Source organism: Hemitrygon akajei, chromosome 2, assembly GCF_048418815.1.
Source record: "Hemitrygon akajei chromosome 2, sHemAka1.3, whole genome shotgun sequence".
Classification (NCBI taxonomy): Eukaryota; Metazoa; Chordata; class Chondrichthyes; order Myliobatiformes; family Dasyatidae; genus Hemitrygon; species Hemitrygon akajei.
In genome coordinates, this window is record NC_133125.1 from 109,116,575 (window position 1) to 109,138,557 (window position 21,983).

Below are 21,983 nucleotides of genomic sequence, written 5' to 3' on the forward strand. Positions count from 1 at the left end.
GTACTGTAGATTGGGACAGTCATAGTGCTAATGAAGTGGATGGTGCGGAGCAGGTAACGGGATGGAAAACTTTTAAAAATGAGATATTGAGATCTCAAGATCTGCATGGTGCTGTTGTGAAGGGCAAGACTGATGAGAGTAGGGAACCCTGGATGACAAGGGTCAGGAAAAATAAGTTTCAAAGTTCATTTATTATCAAAGCACGTACAAATTGTACAACCTTGAGTTTTGTTTGCTTCCAGGCAGTCGCAAAGCAAGAAACCTGAAATAACCCAACTTCTTAAAAATGTAAGACCAATTTCCATCCCCCCATGCCCACAGAGAAAGAGAAAAAAACACAAAACAAATCATATAAACAATAGAAACGAGCAACAGCATTCTGAACCAAAATGAGTCCTTAGATCCAAATCTCCAGAGTAGGCCCAAAGCCTCAGTATTCAGTTAATCATATTGGCGGGGCAAATCGCCACAAAGTTTGCTTATAAGAGTGATTTATGGACTCTCAAGAGGCATACGCCTTCTCGTCACCATCTGAAATTTTGCCAACAATAGTTGTGTAATCAGCAAATTTATAGATGGCATTTGTGCTGTGTATAGCGACACGTTCATGGGTGTAGAGAAAATAGAGCAGTGGGCTAAGCACACCTCCCTGAAGTGCGCCAATGTTGATTATTGGCGAGATGGAGACATTATTTCCAACCCACACAGACTGTGGTCTTCCGGTGAGCAAGTTAAGGATCCAGTTACAGAACAAGTTAGGGAGAGTGATGATGGAAAGCTGCTTTTCAGAGAAAAGGCCCTTAACTATGGTATTCCCCAGGCCTATTTGTCTTCTATATCAGTGACTTGGATGAAAATCTATGGTTAATAACCTGAGGACATAGGGTTAAGATAAGAGAGTGGAAGATTTAGAAAGGATTCGACAGAAGTATTGTATCTTGAAGGCGGTTGTACACCACCAATTTGTAATATTAAAAGAGGCAAGTTTCTTCTTAAAGTATATAAAATATAGGAGTCAAAGTATTCATACTGATATAATTTACTTCTGCTTTTGAATTCGAGACAGACATTAAGAGTCGGGATTTCCCAAGTTTTTTAATTTGGATCTAGCCTCTATATAGTGATGTTGCTTAAATTTCTTTTCTCTCACTTCCAGTGTAATGAATGAAGAAACTTCCATTATTGAACTTAGTTTTGTAAGTTGTGCATTTTGCCATTACATATAGTTTCAGTGTCATGAAGGATATACTTCCTAAATTTTATAATGCTGCAGACGGAGGATACCAAACACACTGGAAGATTTAGGAGGGATTTGTGGAAGATTTTTTTACTCTTATAGAGTGACTGTATCTGGAATTCACTTCCTGACAGAGGGATGGAGATGATTAATCTTAAAACAGTTCAGTTTTTGGATGAGTATAAGAAATACCATGCCGTAGAAAGCTGTAGGCTGAATGCTGAGAAATGGGATTAGTGTAGATACGTGTTACACCCGGCACAGGCGCAGTGAGCCAAAGAACCTGTGTCCATGATATAAGACTCTGACATGACTTCCTGACCACTACTCAGTTTTGTTTCAAATCCTCCTCTTTTTATACTAATACATTGAGTTGCATTTTCCTAGTCTTGTTATGCAGGCTGTTATGTAGTCAAGTTCGTAGCTTGTCAACAGTTCTACAGTTTGATTGGCACCATCAAAATCAAACAGTGCAAACTAGATTCAGGATCACAGTAGAGAGGTGCTGATTATTCTTATTTCTTGTTTTTGTGCCATAGGTGTATAACAGGAATTTTGAAAAATAAGCCTCGTATTCTGGTGACCCATCAGCTTCAATATCTAAGTGCTGCTAGCCAAATTATCATATTAAAAGAGGTAAGTTTCTTCTTTGAACTAAGTGTCCCTTTATGAAAATACATCAAAATGGGAATTGGACACTCAAATTGACATATTTGCTTATCACAATCTTTTCACATTGTGAAAAGCTTAGAGCTGAGCTTTTATTTGTAATATGGATCTGTCTTTGTCAAATCACTTTTTATTGTTATTTCACAGTAAAAACGAGACATTTTTCAGGACCATGGTGCTACATGAAACAATACAAAAACTACACTGAACTACATAAAACAACACAAAAACTACACTAGACTACAGACCTACCCAGGACTTTAGTGCCTTTTTCACCACACAGCAAGTATGTACAGATCACGTGAGGTTCTCAGTGATGTTTATGTTGAGGATCTTAAAGCTGTTCACTCTCTCAACCCCAGATCCATTGATGTCAATAGGGGTGAGCTTGTCTCCATTCCTCCTGTAGTCTACAAACAGCTCCTTTGTTTTAGCGACATTGAGGTAGAGGTCATTTTCTTGACACTACTGTGTCAGGGAGATGACTTCTCTGTAGGCTGCCTCATTAATACTTGAGTTTAGGCCAATCAGTGTAGTGTCGTCAGCAAATTGTATTAGCAGATTGGAGCTTGGGTGGCGACCCAGTCATGAGTGTACAGAGAATAGAGGAGGGGCTTAGGACACAGCCCAGAGTGGCACCTGTGTTGAGGGTTGGAGGTGAGGGAGCCCACTCTTACCACCTGTCGGCAATCTAACAGGACATCCAGGATCCAACTGCACAAGGCAGGGTGAAGGCCGAGGTCTCTGAACTTCTTGTTGAGCCTGGAGGGAATTATAGTGTTGAATGCTGAACTGTAGTCCAAGAACAGCATTCTCACATAAGCATCCTTCTTCTCCAGATGTGTAAGGACGGTGTGTAGAGCTGTGGCTATTGCGTTGTCTGTCGATCGGTTGTGTTGGTAGGGGAATTGTAGGGGTCCAGTGTGATTGGTAGCAAGCTGTGGATGTAGCCCTTGACCAGCCTCTCAAAGCAGTTGCTTATTATTGAGGTCAGTGCGACAGGATGCCAGTTGTTCAGACATGTTACCTTGGTCTTTTTGGGTACAGGAACAATGGTGGATGTTTTGAGGCCTCTGGGAGAGGGAGAGATTAAAATGTCTGTAAACTCACCAGCCAGTTGTGCCGTGCACACCCTGAGTACCCGTCCTGAGATGCCATCCGGTCCCGCAGCCTTGCGACTGTCCACTCGTTGGAAACACCTGCATTCTTCAGCCTCAGAGATGACCAAGCTGCAGGTCGCATCAGCAGCTCTCCTCAGGGGTTCAGTTTTGGCAACATCGAATCGAAAAGATTTAGTTCATCTGGGAGACAGGCAGCGATGTTAGAAACTCCACTGCGTTTAGCTTTGAAGGCTGCGATGGTGTGCAGACGTTGCCATAAGCTGTGTGTGTTGTTGGTGGAGAGTTGAGTCTGAAGCTTGTCCCTGTTATTGTTGTTTCGCTGCCTTGATGACTTTGCGTAGATTGTAGCTGCATTTCTTGAGTTCCTGTTGGTTACCGGCAACGTAAGCTCTGTGTCGCGTGGTAAGTGCTGCTCACACGGAACTATTGATCCAGGGTTTCTGGTTTGGATAGACCCTGACCGATTTCTGGGGGACAACATCCTCAATGCACTTCTGAATGAAACTCATGACCCCATCCGTGAACTCGGAGAAATCATCATCATGGAAGACATTCCAGTCAACATCATCAAAGCAGTCAATGTCATAAGATGACCAGGGTGTTTCTGCTTTTATTCTGCATTTAGAAATGTGGTATGTGCTTTGCATAATTTTCAATTTGCTTCAATGGATTATCTAAGTGATTGTAGAGGCTTGTGCACAAACTCCTGTCAGCATTCTGGATTTCAGGCTACAAACAGGATTTCCAAAAGTTACTTCGCAATCTATGGACTCTCTTTCAAGGGCTCTTTGGCTCATGTTCTTGATGTTTATTATTGTTGTATTTTTACTTTTTTCCTCAGCTCAAGCTGGTAAAACTTGTACAGATGTAGCCAAGCACACTCATTTCTCAATTGCTAGGAATGTTTAGATTATTCTAAATTGCTAGGAATTTTCAGATTATTCTAGTAGTGTTTAGTTCTGTGGTTTTCTGAAGATATACATAAATATTGCTGTGTAGGCTTAATTGTTTAATGCTGTCGTGCAGTGTTCAAAGGTTGAATTTAATGTCAGAGAAATGTATACAATATTAATCCTGAAATGCTTTTTTTTTTGCAAACATCCACAAAGACAGAGAAGTGCCCCAAAGAATGAACGACAGTTAAGCATGAGAACCCAAAGTCCCTCCCCAGTTCCCCCCTCCCACGCATAAGCAACAGCAAGCAACAACCCCCCTCCCCCCACCAGCAAAATAAAGTGCATTGGTACTGTCACCGAGCCCAAGCATGTCCTAAGCAATAGCAAAGACACAAACCAAAGTTACCCGAAAGGCTTCGCATTTCATCTGACATTTGACAAACCACAGGTTCTCTCTCTCTCCCGGGCAAGGGTGAGGGAGGTATCCCCCATTTTCACAGCAAGCGGAAGATATAACAACAACCCGCTGGTTTACAATGTTAAAAGTCTGCTTTATTGCATTTTTCCAAGCTCTGTGTCCAAGGATCGCAAAGACCTCGGGTCTCCGGGCCCATAGCGAAAGATTTTCCGGCCTCCCTGATGACACACGAGTCTCCTGCTGTGACAGCGACCCTCGATCTGCCTGTATCCAGAGCCCTGAGATCCCAGGCTTCTGAACACAATTGAGCTTCTCAGGCCAAACCCTTGGCATGTCGAATAACGGCCAGTCGTGGAACCCCAAGAACGGGTCCCATTCCCGCAAAGAGCCGAAGCCTGCGTGTAACTCCAGGTCAGGGTCTTCAAAGGATATTAAAGGTAGAAATAGAGCTGTTTCTGAAGATGCAAGCAAAGGATTCGCCGTTAGCCGCCATTATCCCTCCTAAGCTCCGCCTTCTTCAGAATGATATCAGTTATAGATACTACTAATGGGCCAATGTATATACCCTGTTCTTGGAAACGCAGAAAGCCTGCAGCACAATACAGGCCCTTCAAGCCACAAAGCTGTGCCAAACATGCCCCTACCTTAGAACTACCTAGGCTTACCCATAGACGTCTATTTTTCTAAGTACCATGTATCCATCCAGGAGTCTCTTAAATCTTGAATTTATAGGTCTCGTATTATGTACTTCTGATATTCTTTTGGGTTACCCACCTGGTCCTGTATTGCCACAAAGAACCCCTCTACTTCAGGGAAGAGATCTGCAACTCCGAGCCAGGCATTTGATGCTTTCTTGTCGACATCGGGTCTGCTCAGATTGTGGGGATGTCTTCCACGGAGGGTTATGCTCTTCTGTTTGTTTGTAATGTGAAAAAGACTAAGGAGCTGGTGGTGGACCTGAGGAGGGCTAAGGCACCAGTGACCCCTGTTTCCATCCAAGGGGTCAGTGTGGACATGGTGGAGGATTACAAATACCTGGGGATACAAATTGACAGTCAACTGGACTGGTCAAAGAACACTGAGGCTGTCTACAAGAAGGGTCAGAGCCATCTCTACTTCCTGAAGAGACTGAGGTCCTTTAACATCTGCCGGATGATGCTAAGGATGTTCTACGAGTCTGTGGTGGCCAGTGCTATCATGTTTGCTGTTGTGTGCTGGGGCAGCAGGCTGAGGGTAGCAGACACCAACAGAATCAACAAACTCATTCGTAAGGCCAGTGATGTTGTGGGGGTGGAACTGGACTCTCTGATGGTGGTTTCTGAAAAGAGGATGCTGTCCAAGTTGCATGCCATCTTGGACAATGTCTCCCATCCACTCCATAATGTACTGGTTAGACACAGGAGTACATTCAGCTGGAGACTCATTCCACCGAGATGGATAGATAGATAGATAGATAGATAGATACTTTATTCATCCCCATGGGGAAATTCAACTTTTTTTCCAATGTCCCATACACTTGTTGTAGCAAAACTAATTACATACAATACTTAACTCAGTAAAAAATATGATATGCATCTAAATCACTATCTCAAAAAGCATTAATAATAGCTTTTAAAAAGTTCTTAAGTCCTGGCGGTTGAATTGTAAAGCCTAATGGCATTGGGGAGTATTGACCTCTTCATCCTGTCTGAGGAGCATTGCATCGATAGTAACCTGTTGATGCAACACTGCGCGTCATAGGAAGTCATTCCTGCCTGTGGCCATCAAACTTTACAACTCCTCCCTCAGAGTGTCAGACACCCTGAGCCAAAAGGCTGGTCCTGGATTTATTTCCACTTGGCATGATTAACTTATTATTATTTAATTATTTATGGTTTTATATTGCTATATTTCTACACTATTCTTGGTTGGTGTGACTGTAATGAAACTCAATTTCCCTCGGGATCAATAAAGTATGTCTGTCTGTCTGTTGTTAACTTTTTCCTCTGTAGTGATAATTTCTTCATTTTTCTGGGTTGTGCTTTCATTTAAGTTTAGTGGTGTGTACTTATCAGAATTTCATGTGTACGCATAGAGTGCTGAATCCTACTTTTGTTGATGAAAATATATTCTTAGAAGTTTTATCTGACTGTGGCATAGTAATTTGAATGTTTTTTTATTCCTCTTCCTCCTCCTGTCTCAGGCAGTGTTAATCCAAGTGTATTATAGTTGCACATAGAGTTTTCTAAAATTTGTCAACTCAGTTTTTATTTTTCTTAGTAAATTTTCCACATCCATTTTGAACCAAGCTGTTATGGCAAAATAATACATTAATATGGATCTAGTGAAAGTATTTATTCTCTTTGTTATATTTTTACTATTGAGCACTGTTTGGCAGATATTCGTAAGCCTTGAAGTAAATTCTGTCAAATGATTTACCTTTATTGGACTATGATCTGTTTTCTTAACTTTTTGATACCCCAAATACTTCTATGTTTCATATTCTTCCATCATTATATTGTATTCTGTGCTCTGTGTTATAATCTACTTAGCACTATTGCACCTTTCATTATTATTATTATTATTATTATTATTATTATTATTTTCTTTGCTTTTGCATTTGCACAGTTTGTTGTATTTTGCACACTGGTTGTCTGCCCTGTTGGTGAAGTCTCTTTCATTGATTCTATTATGGTTATTAGATTTATTGAGTATGCCCGCAAGAGTATGAATCTTAGGGTTGTATATGGTAACATGTATGTACTTTGATAATAAATTTACTTTGAACAATTATATTTAGTAAATCACATCCTAAATTTCAATTAATTAATTGACATACTGAAAATTAATTTCAGGGTCGAGTGGTTGAAAGCGGAAAGTTAAACCAGCTAATAAAATCTGGAGTTGATTTTGCTCATCTGCTGAAACAGCATGAAGAAGATGAACAGGCAGATCTTCATTCCACAACTAAACTAATGAAGGAACGTACACTTTCTCAGACCTCAGTTTTGTCATTGGGGTCATCAACGCAATCACATAAAGAGAGCACAGTTGAACTATCAGTAAGTAAAGCAATTCGCTTTGTAAAACATCTGTGAAAATCATGGATGTAACTTGACTGAGTGTTTCAAATTGGGAGCTACTATTGACCAAAGTGGAAAAGGTTTCAACAAGGTGGTTAAAACTTTAAAAAAAATTAGGCAGAGGTATACAATAAATTTTGGACGAATATTCAGTGCCATATATGTTTCTTTACAAAATGCAAACAAGAATTTATTAAACTTATGTTTATTTAGTGATACAGTGCGTAATATGTCCTTCCACCCCAGCAACCCACCAGTTTAACCATGGAGTGAATTTACTTATCTCCACAATCACTTCGGTTTTCCCCTTTAAGGGGCATTCCCACTAATGCAATCCCCCTCCAGTTTTACAGGCTTCTTTTGTTTCCTTCACAATTCTGCAAAAGAGTTTTCATCTGAACCATTGACTCTGTTTGTCTTCACCCAGCTGTGGCTCGACCTGCTGAGTTTTTGTTTTTATATTACAAGCATTGTTGCCGTGCCTTTTGTTATGGAAGTCAAATGAGAGCTCAACGGGCTAGGATGCATTTTGGTTAATGGACCTCTAGAATTGGAGCAGTCAGGGGAATCAGCTGCACTGAAACAGATAGCCAGAGAGGGTACTCACCCCCTTGCACACATCTCCCAGATAGCTTCCTGCAAAAGGTATCCTTGCACAGGTGGATGTCACTGTGGTGAACTAGATATACCTGTCTGACTGCTCCTGTGGCTCCTCCCACAGACCCTGCTGACTGCCCCTGTGGCTCCTCCCACAGACCCCTGTATAAAGGCGACTGTGGGCTGCTGCTCTCCCTCATTTTCCCAGGATGTAGTGTTGTTCTTCAGTCAATAAAAGCCGATATCTCACTTCCTAAGTCTCAGCGTGAGTTATTGATGGTGCATCAATTTTATTGACTGAAATTACAACATGGAAACCGTTTTACGCCCAGAACGCCTAGATTTGGACCCCCAAGACCCTGAAGCAGCTCTTGCCTTTGAACACTGGCTTGTGTGCTTCCAATCGTACTTGGAGGAGGTTCGTGCCACCGACTCGGCTGTTCGGCACAGACTTCTCCTCTCGAGGGTCGCCCCAAAAGTTTATTCATTCATCAGGGACCTCTCCACCTACGAGGGGGCGCTTGCCGCCCTCAAAAGACAGTACCTGCGGCCAGTAAATCCAGTTTATGCACGGCACCGCTTGGCAACACGAAAACAGCGGCCTACGGAGTCGACTGCTGAATTTCTCCGCGAACTATAGGCACTCGCGCGGGCTTGTGACTGCCAAGCGCTCACAGCGGAACAGCATACGGAACTCTTGGTCCGAGACGCTTTTGTGACTGGAGTCCGGTCAGTGTATTTACGCCAGCGGCTGCTGGAAAAAGCTGATCTTACCTTACGCTCCGCGATAGAGACGGCCGATACGTTAGAGGCTGCGCAACTGTACGCCGAAGCGGTCCAGCCGCGCGATTCCCCGGTTCCGAGCGAATTCGCCAACGCCGCGGCCAGTCGCGGTATCACGAACTCCTCGAATTCGCCGAGTATAAAACACTGTTACTTTTGTGGGCTTCAGAAACATTCCAGAAACAGCTGTCCGGCTCGCGAAGCGACTTGTTCCAGCTGCGGGAAGAAGGGCCATTTCGCCAAGGTCTGTAAATCTAAACCGCGCCCGGGGTCGAGCAGCGCTGCGTCTGAGACCTGGGGGCCGCCATTTTGCATGCCTGGATGTGGACAACCATCTTTGCCGGCGTCACCAGGCCCCACCCCCGACTCGCCATCTTGCATGCCCGGATGTGAGCGGCCATCTTTGCCGGCGTCTCCAGGCCCCGCCCCCGACTCGCCCCGTTCAACGCTGGCTTCCGTGACCCTCGACCAAAGCGCTCCGCACCAGCTCGCAAGGTCAATGATGGACATCCTGGTGGAGGGGCACAGGACTAGCTGCCTGTTTGACACGGGCAGCACTGAGAGTTTTATTGACCCGGCCACAGTGAAACGCTGTGGACTCGTGACACGGCCGGTACGTCACAGGATCACCTTGGCTTCTGGGTCGCATTCCACAGACATCCGGGTGGGTTGTGTAGCGACATTGGTGGTGCAGGGCACAGAGTATCGGAACTTTGCGTTCCTGGTCATGCCTCGACTGTGCGCACCTGTGCTGTTGGGGCTCGACTTCCAGAGCCATCTCAAAAGTGTGACTATGGCATATGACGGGCCCCTTCCACCACTCACTGTCAGGAATCCTCAGTTTGGTGGGACTTTGCCATATACTCCGTTACCACACGCACATACACACCGACCCACACATCCCGCCCAGCACCATGCCGATAGCTGTGCTGCTGACACTACTTGCAGCCTCTCCACCCTCAAGATCCCTCCCCCATCGCTGTTCACCAACCTGACCCCCGACTGTAAACCGGTGGCAACTAAAAGTAGGAGGTACAGTGCGGGGGACAGGGCCTTTATTCATTCAGAGGTGCAGCGGCTGCTCGGGGAGGGGATCATTGAGCCAAACACAAGCCCATGGCGGTCCCAGGTGGTCATTGTTCGGACTGGGCAGAAAAATAGGATGGTTGTGGACTACAGCCAGACCATCAATAGATTCACGCAGCTTGACGCGTACCCCCTACCCCGCATCGCGGATATGGTCAACCAGATAGCTCAGTACAAGGTGTACTCGACAATTGATCTGAAATCCGCTTATCACCAGCTCCCCATCCGCCCAGAGGACCGCCCCTACACCGCCTTCGAGGCGGGTGGCAGGCTCTATCACTTTCTGCGCGTCCCATTTGGTGTCACAAATGGGGTCTCAGTCTTCCAGAGGGAGATGGACCGGATGGTGGACCAGTACAAACTGAAGGCCACATTTCCCTATCTAGATAACATCACCATCTGTGGTCGCGACTGGTCGGATCATGACGCCAACCTCCAACGATTTTTCCAAGTGGCCGATGCTTTGAACCTCACTTATAACAAGGACAAGTGTGTGTTCAGAACCACACGACTCGCTATCCTTGGGTATGTCGTGGAGAACGGGGTCATTGGCCCTGACCCCGACCGTATGCGCCCCCTGTTAGAACTCCCTCTTCCCACCACTCTCAAGGCCCTCCGGCGGTGCCTGGGTTTTTTTTCCTATTACGCCCAATGGGTCCCCCATTACGCAGACAAGGCCCGCCCCCTGGTCAGGTCTACCACTTTTCCCCTCTCTGCCGAGGCCCGCGTGGCCTTCAGCTGCATTAAAGGGGACATTGCCAAAGCAACGATGCATGCGGTAGACGAGACCATTCCCTTCCAAGTAGAGAGTGACGCCTCTGACGTCGCGCTGGCTGCTACCCTCAATCAGGAAGGCAGACCAGTGGCGTTTTTTTCTCGTACCCTTCAAGGCTCTGAACTTCGGCACTCCGCGGTGGAGAAAGAAGCCCAGGCCATAGTGGAAGCTATTAGGCACTGGAGGCACTATCTCGCCGGCAAAAGGTTCTCCTTGCTGACCGACCAGCGCTTGGTTGCGTTCATGTTCAGCAACCAACAGCGGGGCAAAATCAAAAATGATAAAATTTTGCGATGGAGAATAGAACTCTCCACCTACAATTATGATATCCTGTACCGGCCTGGCAGGCTCAATGAACCCTCTGATGCCCTATCCCGGGGAACGTGTGCTAGTGCCCAGCTCGACCAGCTGTATGCCCTTCATGCCCAACTTTGCCACCCGGGGGTCACCCGATTTTACCATTTCATTAAAGCCCGGAACCTGCCGTACTCCCTGGAGGACATCAGGACGATGACCAGGGACTGCCAGATCTGCGCTGAGTGCAAACCGCACTTCTACCGTCCTGACACTGCGCAGCTTGTCAAGGCCACCCGCCCTTTTGAGCGACTGAGTGTTGACTTTAAGGGCCCCCTTCCCTCCACCGACCGCAATGTCTATTTTCTCAGTATTATTGACGAGTACTCGCGATTCCCCTTTGCCGTTCCCTGCCCCGACACTACTACCACGTCGGTCATAAAAGCCCTGCGCCAGCTCTTCACTCTGTTCGGATATCCCTGCTATGTCCACAGTGATAGAGGGTCCTCCTTTATGAGTGACGAGTTGCGCCGGTTCCTGCTAGCTAGGGGCATTGCTACTAGTCGCACCACGAGTTATAATCCCCGGGGGAATGGCCAGGTGGAGAGGGAGAATGCCACAGTGTGGAAGGCCACACTTTTAGCCCTTAAGTCAAAAGGGTTGCCGGTCTCCCGATGGCAGGAGGTCCTCCCTGAGGCACTCCACTCTATCCGCTCCCTGTTGTGTACGTCCACTAATGCCACCCCTCACGAACGCCTATTCTCTTTTCCCAGGAAGTCTGTCAGTGGGACCACCCTACCAGTTTGGCTGACGTCCCCGGGGCCAGTGCTGCTACATAAACATGCGAGGAGTAATAAGTACTCACCGCTGGTCGAGAGGGTTCACCTCCTGCATGCTAATCCCCAGTATGCCTACGTGGTCTTGCCTGATGGGCGGGAGGACACGGTCTCTGTCCGCGACCTGGCGCCCGCCGGAGCAGCAGACCACTACCCCGAGCATTCCACGGTAACTATGCACCCTGTACCCGAGGTGACACCGCACGCACCGTGCCACACCCAGACTCCTCACGACGCTCATGTACCGGGCATCTCGTACGCGTCTATTCCAGGGACCTCGCTCACACGCGAGGGATCCCTGACACCTCCTGTTGGGACAGAACCAACCCACTCTCCGCCTCCGGTGCAAACACCACCTCCGGCACCTGTGCCATCACCACCTCCGGCTCCTGTGCAATTGCAGCCGAGCTACGTAGATCGCAGCGAACGATTCGACCACCTGATAGACTTAACCTGTAAATATACTTGGGGATTTTTTTTAAACAAAGGGGGGGTGAATGTGGTGAACTAGATATACCTGTCTGACTGCTCCTGTGGCTCCTCCCACAGACCCCTGTATAAAGGCGACTGTGGTCTGCTGCTCTCCCTCATTTTCCCAGGATGTAGTGTTGTTCTTCAGTCAATAAAAGCCGATATCTCACTTCCTAAGTCTCAGCGTGAGTTATTGATGGTGCATCAGTCACCTTGGTGCACTCTACTTCAGTGGCTTGTGCAAGTCCCTTTTACTGTGTGGTAGGACTCTGCCGCACATATTCTGCATTACCAAAGTATGTTTTCCTTCGAGCACTCTGGAGGAGGTGGAAAGGTCTAGTTTGCATTGTGATGTGACCCTTAATAGACTGTTTCTAAAGGTCAGGGCTTTTGAGCATGGGTGCTAGTAGTTTGAGAAATCCAGCTGGAAGTAATTACTGCCCCTGAAGTAGGTGTGACATTGGATAAGCTAGTATCCACACAGGTGCAATCATTTCTACAGCTTTTCAAAACAGTGCTAGAAAACTGGACAGGCAAATTTGAGCCACTGTTTGCAGGATTTTACAGGGGGTTTGAACTCATTCATTTATTTTGATGCCATGCATTACTTCTCAGGAGTTATTGTTAATTTTTATTCTGCAGACTCTATTGTGTGCTTATTGTAGCAGTGCCACACTATTGTCCTATTCATAGCCATAGTTACATTGGAACACACTGTACAGAGTTCTCAGAGGAAGTGGTTGAGACTGGTACACAGTGATCTTTAAAAGTCTTTTTGGGAGGTGCATGGAAAGGAGAGCTTGGAGGGCTGTGGGCTAGCAGAGAGGATGTTGTGGTTGGCATGGAGCAGTTGGGCTGAAGGGTCTATTTCAGGTGTATTACTCTGTGCGCTTGGTTCTTTCATCAGGTATGCTCATAAAGTGTAGGAGCAGAATTAAGCCATTCAACCCATCTACTCTGCCCTGCCCTTTAATCATGGCTGATCCATTTCCTGGGTGTGGGGGGGGGGGGATGATTTGTCTCTACCAAGGAGATGTAAGGCATTTTTTCCCTCCACTTGCCTGCACAAAGTGTAGCACCTGCTTAGCACCCCCCCCCCCCCCCCATATCAGGGACACGTGAGCCATGGGAGCAGGTGGTGTGTGGTCCTCTGAGCAGCTGGAGCATATCACAAGTCCTGGTTTTGTGATCACTGACGCCAGGCAGACAATCTGTGAAGACTATTGATAATGGTTGGGGTCACCCGTCTTGTAAAGACACTGTCCAGAAGAAGGCCAAAGCAAGCCACTTCTGTAGAAAAAAATTGCCAGGAACATTCATGGCCAAAGACCGTGATTGGCCATATCGTATGGCACGCCACATGATCATGATCCATTTCCCTCTCAACCCCATTCTCTTACCTTTTCCCTGTAATCCTCCTTAAATGCACCTAAGACCTGGCCTCCACAGCTGCCTGTGACTCCAAATTCCACAGATTCACCACCCTCTGGCTAAAGGAATTCCTCCTCATCTCCGTTCTAAATGGACATCCCTCTATTCTGAGGCTGTGCTCTCTGGTCCTGGACTCCCCCACTTTAGGAAACATCCTCTCTACATCCACTCCATCTAGGCCTTATAATGTTCGATATGTTTCAATGAGATCCCTCCTCATTCTTCTAAATTCAAGCGACTACAAGCCCAGAGCCATCGAATGCTCCTCATTTCATAAGGCTTTCAACCCCAAAGTCATTTTCATGAGCCACCTTTGAACCCACTCCAATGTCAGCACATCCTTCCTCAGATAATTGGCCTAAAACTGCTCACAATACCCCAACTGAGGCCTCACCGGTGCCTTATAAAGCCTCAGCATTTCATGCTTGTTTTTGTTTTCTAGTCCTCTCTGAATTAATGCTAACAATGCATTTGCCTTCCTCACCACTGACTCAACCTGCAAGTTAACCTTTAGGGAATCCTGCATGAGGACTATCAGTGGATAAGTTACAGCATGATCAACATGCAGTTTGCTGTCTGCCAGAAATCCAACCCAGAAATAAACAGCTTTGTGAATTTGTAGAAAATGTATTTATGTAATTACTTTTCGTTTGATAACAACTGTATATCCTTGATGTGTAACTAATAGATTGGTTACTGCATTTTGATGTATTAACATATCATTTGACTGATGGACATTCTCTAGTTATGAAAAATGTAATGTATAGTTTGTTATTTTTATCCCGTGTGTTTGTTTGACAGGGGGAGACTGCGTTCTCTGCAGTACCAGAAGAGAGTCGAACTGAAGGATCAATTAGTTTCACAGTCTACAAGAAGTATTTTCTAGCAGGAGCGAATTGTTTTATGTCATTGATTCTCTTGGGTCTCTATTTGTTGGCACAGGTAAATGTTCAGCATCTAAACTTCAGCTAATAAATATTCAATACATTTCTGTCAGACAATGAATATCTTGAGCAAGAACTCCTAATCACCACCTCCTGTGATTCTGTGGTACATTTAAGATCCTATGCCATCAGCGCTCTGGAATCACCATGAACTTGAAGTTGAACAGTGTAAATTGCCCAGATGTATAGGCAAGTTGCAGAGACGGGTGTTGTGGCTGTGTAAGGGGCGGCATTTGTTGGAATGGGGGAGTGTGAAATAGGAACTGGTGTAAATAGGAACTGGCTATTTGATTGTTAATACAGTCCAAGTAGGCGGAAGGGGCCTGTTTCCATACTCTTGACCCTATTCTTGTCAAGACCAGTTATGTACATGAGCTCAGAGCTGTGTTTGACTAGTCTCATATTTCTATAAAGTTTTTCATTTGCTTTTGCATCACAAGTCAGGATCTTGTTGGGAAACTATGCATTTGCCTGGTTAACTGCATTTAAGAAATTCAGTACTATCCAATACAAATGGTCTCTATAATCAACTTGCCATTGGCAATTTTAAAATATTCATTCCTTCCACTACTCCAGTTATGGGTGTTGTACCTGATTTGTGGGATACCTGTCGGGAGTAAAAATTTCTTTAGCAATCTCAGTTAAGGCTCACGCAACATCTCCCTGATTGACACTTAAATCCTCACGCAGAGGGCAGAATCAGTATCAGAGCAGGTTTAATATCACTCGTATATGGCATGAAATTTGCTGTTTGTGGTATTTGGTGGTTGGTTTGAGCTGATGCTCTCCTGATTAGTCCTGATACAGGGTTTTTGACCGAAAATGTCAATAATTCCTTTCCTCCCACTGATGTTGCTTGAGCTGCTGAGTTTTTCCAACAGACTGTTTGCTGCAAGAGATAAGATACTGTTGATGTTCAAAAGGACATGGGTGTGTTTACTTATAAGTCACGGAAGATAGACTTGTAGTTTCAGCAGGTTGTTAGAAAGGCAAATATTATACAGTTGGCACTTGGAGTGACTCCTTTCATCAGGATTCGGGTCTCTGCACAAAATGTTGACTGTTCATTTCCCTCCATAGATGCTGCCTGACCTAATGAGTTCAAACAGCATTTTGTGTGTTGCTCCAGATTTTCAACATCTGCAAAATCTCTTGTATCAGATGTTGCATTATTAAAAGGCTTTGATTACAGGAATAAGAAAGCCTCATTGCAGTTGTAACTTGTGCAGTGACAGTACCTGGTGGTACAGAGGGAAGGCATGAAAAATTCACTGGACTGAATCTAAGGATGGGAGGTTTGCAACTTTAAGAGAGATTAGATAGACTAGGACTGCTTCCTTTATAGTTTAGAAGAATAAAACTTCTCTGTGAGTCTTCCAAAATTCTTGTAAGGGCCAGCAGGCTAGTTGCTGGTAGAATTGAGGTCTGCAGGACCTGGAGGTACAGTTTAAAAAAGTGTAGGACAGAGGTGAAGGAAGAATATTCTCTTTGAGGGTTGTGAACCTTTGGAATTCTTTGCATTCATTCAAGGGATCAAGGGAATGTGTAGACTGCCCTGAAGCATACAACTCAGTTATTAAGTCAGCCATGATTGTAATGAAAGTGTGAGCAGGTTCAAAGGTCTAGGTAGCTTACTGCTGTTTCTATTTTTTATTACTTTTGTCCTTGTGAAATTCAGTGGAGTCTGGAGTGAATATTGAGGCTCTCTGTGGCTTCCTAACTATATACCTCTGCACTCCACCTCTGGAAGGGGGAAGAAGTCAGAATAAGATGGTGGGGGAGGGGAGGAAGAAATACAAGGTGGCAGGTGATAGGTGAAACAGGGAGAGGGGGAGGTGGTGATCTAAAGAGCTGGGAAGTTGATTAGTGAGTGGAAGAGATAAAGGGCTGGAGGAAAGGGAAATTAATAGGAGAGGTCAGAGACCTTGGAAGAAAGGGAAGGGGGAGGACAACCAGAGGGAGGTGATGAGCAGGTAGGAAGAGAAGGTGTGAGAGGGAAACGGGAATGGTGAAGGAGAGGAAGGGAGGTACTTACCGGGAAGTTTGAGAAATTGATGTTTTATGCCATCATGATGGAAGTTATCCAGACAGAATATAGGATATTGTTCCTCCAACCCAAGTGTGGCCACATCTTGGCAGTAGAGGAGGCTGTGCATTGATATGTCAGAATAGGAAGTAGAATTGAAAGGGGTGGCCACTGGGAATTCTCGCTTTTTGTGGTGGATGGAGCAAAGCTGCTCAATGAAGTGTCTCCCAATCTACGTCAGGTCTCACTGATATGCAAGAGGCCACACTGCGAGCATTGGGTACAGTAGATGACTCGCAGGGTAAGTGTCACCTCACCTGGTGCCATGAATGGTAGTGAGGGAGGAGCAGTTGGGGCAGATGTGGCACTTGTTCCATTTGCAAGGATACCCTGCTGACATCCTTGTAAATCAACCTTATTTATAACTTGCCTGTAGGTAGGTGACCAAAACTGCACGTAATACCCCAAATTAGGCCTCACTACAACTTCAACGTAACATCCCATCTCCTGTACTTAATACTTTGATCTATGAAGGCCGATGTGCCAAAAGCTTTCTTTATGACCCTATCTACCTGTGATGCCTCTTTCAACTAATTATGGACGTGTATTCCCAGATTCCTTTGTTCTACCACACTCCTCAGTACCCTACCGTTCACTGTGTAAGGCCTACCCTGGTTGGTCCTACCAAAGTACAAAACCTCGCACTTGTTTGCGTTAAATTCTGTGCCATTTTTCAGCCCATTTTTCCAGCTGATGCAGATCCCTCAGCAAGCCTACACCCCCAATCTTGGTATCATCTGCAAATTTGCTGATCAGTTAACCTCATTATCATCCAGATCATTGATACAGATGACAAACAACAAATAACCCAGCACCGACCCCTGCGGCACTCCAATACGTCACGGGCTTCCAGTCATAGTGGCAGTCATCTTTTCCCACAAACCGATATCTAATTGAATTTACTGCCTCAACTTGAATGTCAAGCGACTGAACCTTCTTGTCCAACCTTTGCTGAAGTCCATGTAGACAACATCCACTTTCCTGGTAACTTCCTCGAAAAACTCTACGATTGGTTAGACATAATCTACCACACACAAAGCCATGCTGACCATACTTAATCAGGCCATGTCTATCCAAATATATAAAATCCCCTAGAATACCTCCCAGTAACTTTCCCACAACTGATATCAGACTCACCAGCCAATCATTTCCTATATTTAGAGCCTTTCTTAAACAGCTGAACAACATTGTCTATCCTCCAATCCTTCAGTACCTCTCCTGTCACTAAGGATGATTTAAATATCCTATTAAGGTCCCAGCAATTTCTGCACTTGCCTTCTGTAGGGTCCGAGGGAGCACCTTATCAGGCCCTGGGGACTTATCCACTCTGATTTGCCTCAGGGCAGCAAACACCTCCTCCTCTGTTATCTGTATAGAGTCCATGAAGTTGATGCCTCACTTCATAGATTCTCTTTATTCCTGAGTAAAAATAGATACAAGAAAAAATTAAGATTTCCTCCATCAGTTTTGGCTCCATACATGGATTATCATTCTAATTAGTCCTCTGGAAGATTATGTCCTTTGCAATCCTTCTGCTCTTAACATAACAGTAAAATCCCATAGGATTCTCCTTCACCTTGTTTTCTAGAGCAACTTCATGCCTTCTTTTAGCCCCTCCCCCACCTTGATTTCCTTCTTAAGTGTTCCCTTGCATTTCTTATTCTCCATAAGCTCCTCATTTGTTCCAACCTGCCTATACCTTCTGTGCACCTTTTTTTTTTAAACCAGGGCATCAATTTCTCTTGAAAACCAAGGTTCACTACACTTGTTATGTTTACCTTTTATTCTGGCAGGCACATACAAGCTTTTACTTTAAAAAAAAATCACTTTTGAAGGCCTCCCACTTACTAAGTACACCTTTGCCAGAAAACAGCCTGTCCCAATCCACATTTGCCAGATCATTTCTGATACCATCAAGATTGGCCTTCCTCCAATTTAGAATTTTAACCTGAGGACCAGACCTACCTTTTTGCATATTTACTTTGAAACTAATGGCACTGTGGTCACTAGATGCAAAGCATTCCCCTACACAAACTTCTGTCACCTGCCCTGTCTCATTCTCTAATAGATCAAGTATTGCACTCTCTCTCATTGGGACTTCTATGGACTAATTAAGGAAACTTTCCTTAACACATTTGATAAACTCTTTCCCATCTAGTCCTTATACAGTATGGGAGTCCCAGTCAATATATGGAAATTTAAAATCATCTACAATAACAACCTTATGTTTCTTGCAAATTCCTGTAGAATCCCCTTAAGATCTCTCTATAAATTTGTTCCTCTAAATCCCTCGGACTGTTGGGTGGGCTGTAATATAGCCCCATTAATGTGATCGTACTTTTCTTATTCCTCAGCTCCACCCATAATGCCTCACTGGATGAGCTCTTTAGTCTGTTCTGACAGAATGCTGCTGTGACATTTTCTCTGACTAGTAAAGCCACCCCTCCTCCTTTAATCCCTCCTGCTCTATCATGCCTAAAACAACGGATTCCCAGAATATTGAGCTGCCAGTCCTGCCCCTCCTGCAACCAAGTCTCACTAGTGGCCACATTACCATATTTCCAGGTGTTGATCCATGCCTTCAGCTCATCTGTCTCTCCCACGATACTTTGTTCTTTGAACTATGTGCAGCTCAGGATATTAGTTGCACCATGCTCAACCTTTTGATTCCTGACTTTGTCCGAGGTTTTATCTGCTTCTGAAGCCTTTCCACTAAATGTTCAGTATTAGAAAACCTTCCCGCTAAGGTATTAGTCCCTATCCAGTTCAGGTACAAACTGTCTTCTGTACAGGTACCAGCTTCCCTGGAAGAGAGCCCAATGATCCAAAGATCTTATGCCTTCCCTCCTACACCAACTCCTTAGCTACGTATTAAACTGTATAATCTTCCTAGTTCTGGCCTCACTAGCACATGGCACTGATAGCAATCCTGTGATCACAACCCTGGAGGTTCTGCCCTTTAATTTAGCACCTAACTCCCTGAACTCACTTTGTAGAACCTCGTCATTCTTCCTATCTTTGTCATTGGTACCTAAGTGGATAATGACCTCTGGCTGTTCAGCCGCCCATGTAAGAATGCTGAGGACTCAATCCAAGTGGTCCCTGACACTGGCACCCAGGAGGCAACATACCATCTGGGAATCTCGTTCTCACCTATAGAACCTCCTTTCTGTTCACTAGACTAATAAATATCCCTTATCACTACAGCTCGCCTCTTCTTCCCCCTTCCCATCTGAATCGCAGAGTCAAACTCGGTGCCAGAGACCGGACCGCTGAGACTTTCCCCTGCTAGGTCATCCCCCCACCCCACCCCCACTGCCAAAGTGGCTGTTTAGTCCCTTTCCCCTTTCTGACTGACACCTAATTTCCTGTATCTTCACCTTGGGTGTTACTAACTTTCTATATATCCTATCTATCACCACCTCAACCCCTGAATGATCCGGAGTTCTTCCAGTTCCAGTTCCAGCTGCAGCTCCTTAATGTGGATTGTTAGATGCTGCAGCTGGATGCACTTCTTGCAGGTGTAATTGTTAGGGTCACTAGAGGTGTCCCTGCCTTTCCATATCCTGCAAGAGGAGCATTCCATGACCTTGCCTTCTCTGACTGAAGCCTTGAAGAGCTAAAGCCTCAGCATCTCCACTCTAACTCTGCCACTCCAATGATGGCCGGTCTACTTACCCTTGCCTTAATTTAATTTATTCTTGTTGACCAATCCCGGATGCTGATTGGCTGATGATGAAAGCACCAAAATTGCCGCGAGTTGGTGCCTTTTCTACTCGATCGGCGAACCTGAGTGAATTACATCTTCTCATGCTTGGTATTTTTGTATTCTGATCTGTTAGTTGTGTTACAATTACATTTCAGAGGGAAAACACATTAGAGTCATAGATCAGATACGCTGGCTCAAGGCAGCAGATTTCCTTTACTGAAGAATATTGATGAGAGTGGAGGTAAATATGGAGGCTTAAGAGGTTCTTAGGGTTATGGCTAGTGTTCATGCACGTGAATGTGCAGAATGTGGAGGGATTTGGACATTTTGTAGGCAGAAGGGTTAAATGGAGTTTGGTGTTTAATTTAGTGCAACATCAAAGGGTTTGCTCCTGTCCTGTAATCTTTGATGTTCTATGACCTATTAGCCTGTTAGTGAACCTGATGAGTTTATGACGATCAAGTGGTTTCATGATCACTGTTGCTGAGACCAGTTTTTATTTTTGGTTTCCTTCCTGACTGCTTACTCTAGCTGAATTCAAATGTGAAAGTACTATGGGTGTTTAAGACAGTTCGCCACCACATCCTTGAGGGAATTAACTGTCCAAGCACAATATCAAATTCCCCTATAACAAAAATACATACATAAAATCATTTTAAACCATTGTACTAATTTTACTGCCTTGCTTACAATTCCATCCACCTTTTCTGAGTCAATCACCTGACCAGACTGGGTTGGATACAAGAGTACCAAATCTCTCTATTTCATCCTCTGCAATGTCAACTGGTTTTGCCCAATATAGAAACCATTCACGTGTGTTTTTGTCTCTAGAGTCATAGAGAAGTATAGTACAGAAACGGGCCCTTCAGTCCATCTAGTCCTTGCCAAAACCTTATAAACTGCCTACATCCATCGACTTGTACCAGACCATAGCCCTCCATACCCCTACTATCCATGTACCTATCCAAACTTCTCTTAAGCATCAAATTCAAGCAATGTGCGCTTGGTGCTGGCAGCTCATTCCACACTCTCACAACCCTCTGAGTGAGGGTGTTTCTCCTTAAGTTCCCCTTAAACCTCTCACCTTTCACCATTCACCCTTAACCCATCATCTCTGGTTGTCCTCCCATTGAACCTCATTGGAAAAAACTGCTTACATTTACCCAGTCTATACCCCTCATAATTTTATATGCCTCTATCCTCTCAATCTTCTTCATTCTACAGAATACAGTCATAACCTATTCAATTTTTTTTTATAACTGAGGTTCTCCAGACCCATCAACACCCTTGTAAATTTTCCCTGTACACTTTCAACTTTGTTCACATCTTTCCAGTAGGTAGGTGACCAAAATTTCACACAGTACTCCAAATTAGGCCTCACCAATGTTTTCTACAACTTCAACATGACATTCTATCTCTTGTATTCAATACTTTGATTTATGAAGGCCAATGTTCCAGAAGCTTTTTATACGACCTTATATACATAAGACACCACTTTCAATGAATTATGTACCTGTATTCCTAGATCCCTTTGTTCTACCACACTCCTCAGTGCCCCACCGTTCACT

General features: G+C 44.9%; 1 protein-coding gene across 3 annotated transcripts in view; it reads left to right on the forward strand.

Moving 5' to 3' along the window:
* The window catches only part of abcc4 (ATP binding cassette subfamily C member 4 (PEL blood group)), a 274,021-nt gene that overhangs the window by 126,635 nt on the left and 125,403 nt on the right, over positions 1-21,983 (forward strand). For all 3 annotated transcript variants that reach the window (XM_073027133.1, XM_073027141.1, XM_073027152.1), the window contains 3 exons: positions 1,777-1,873; positions 7,176-7,382; positions 14,478-14,618. In XM_073027133.1, the coding sequence (XP_072883234.1) occupies positions 1,777-1,873; positions 7,176-7,382; positions 14,478-14,618 (445 nt within the window). The remainder of the gene's footprint in view (positions 1-1,776; positions 1,874-7,175; positions 7,383-14,477; positions 14,619-21,983) is intronic.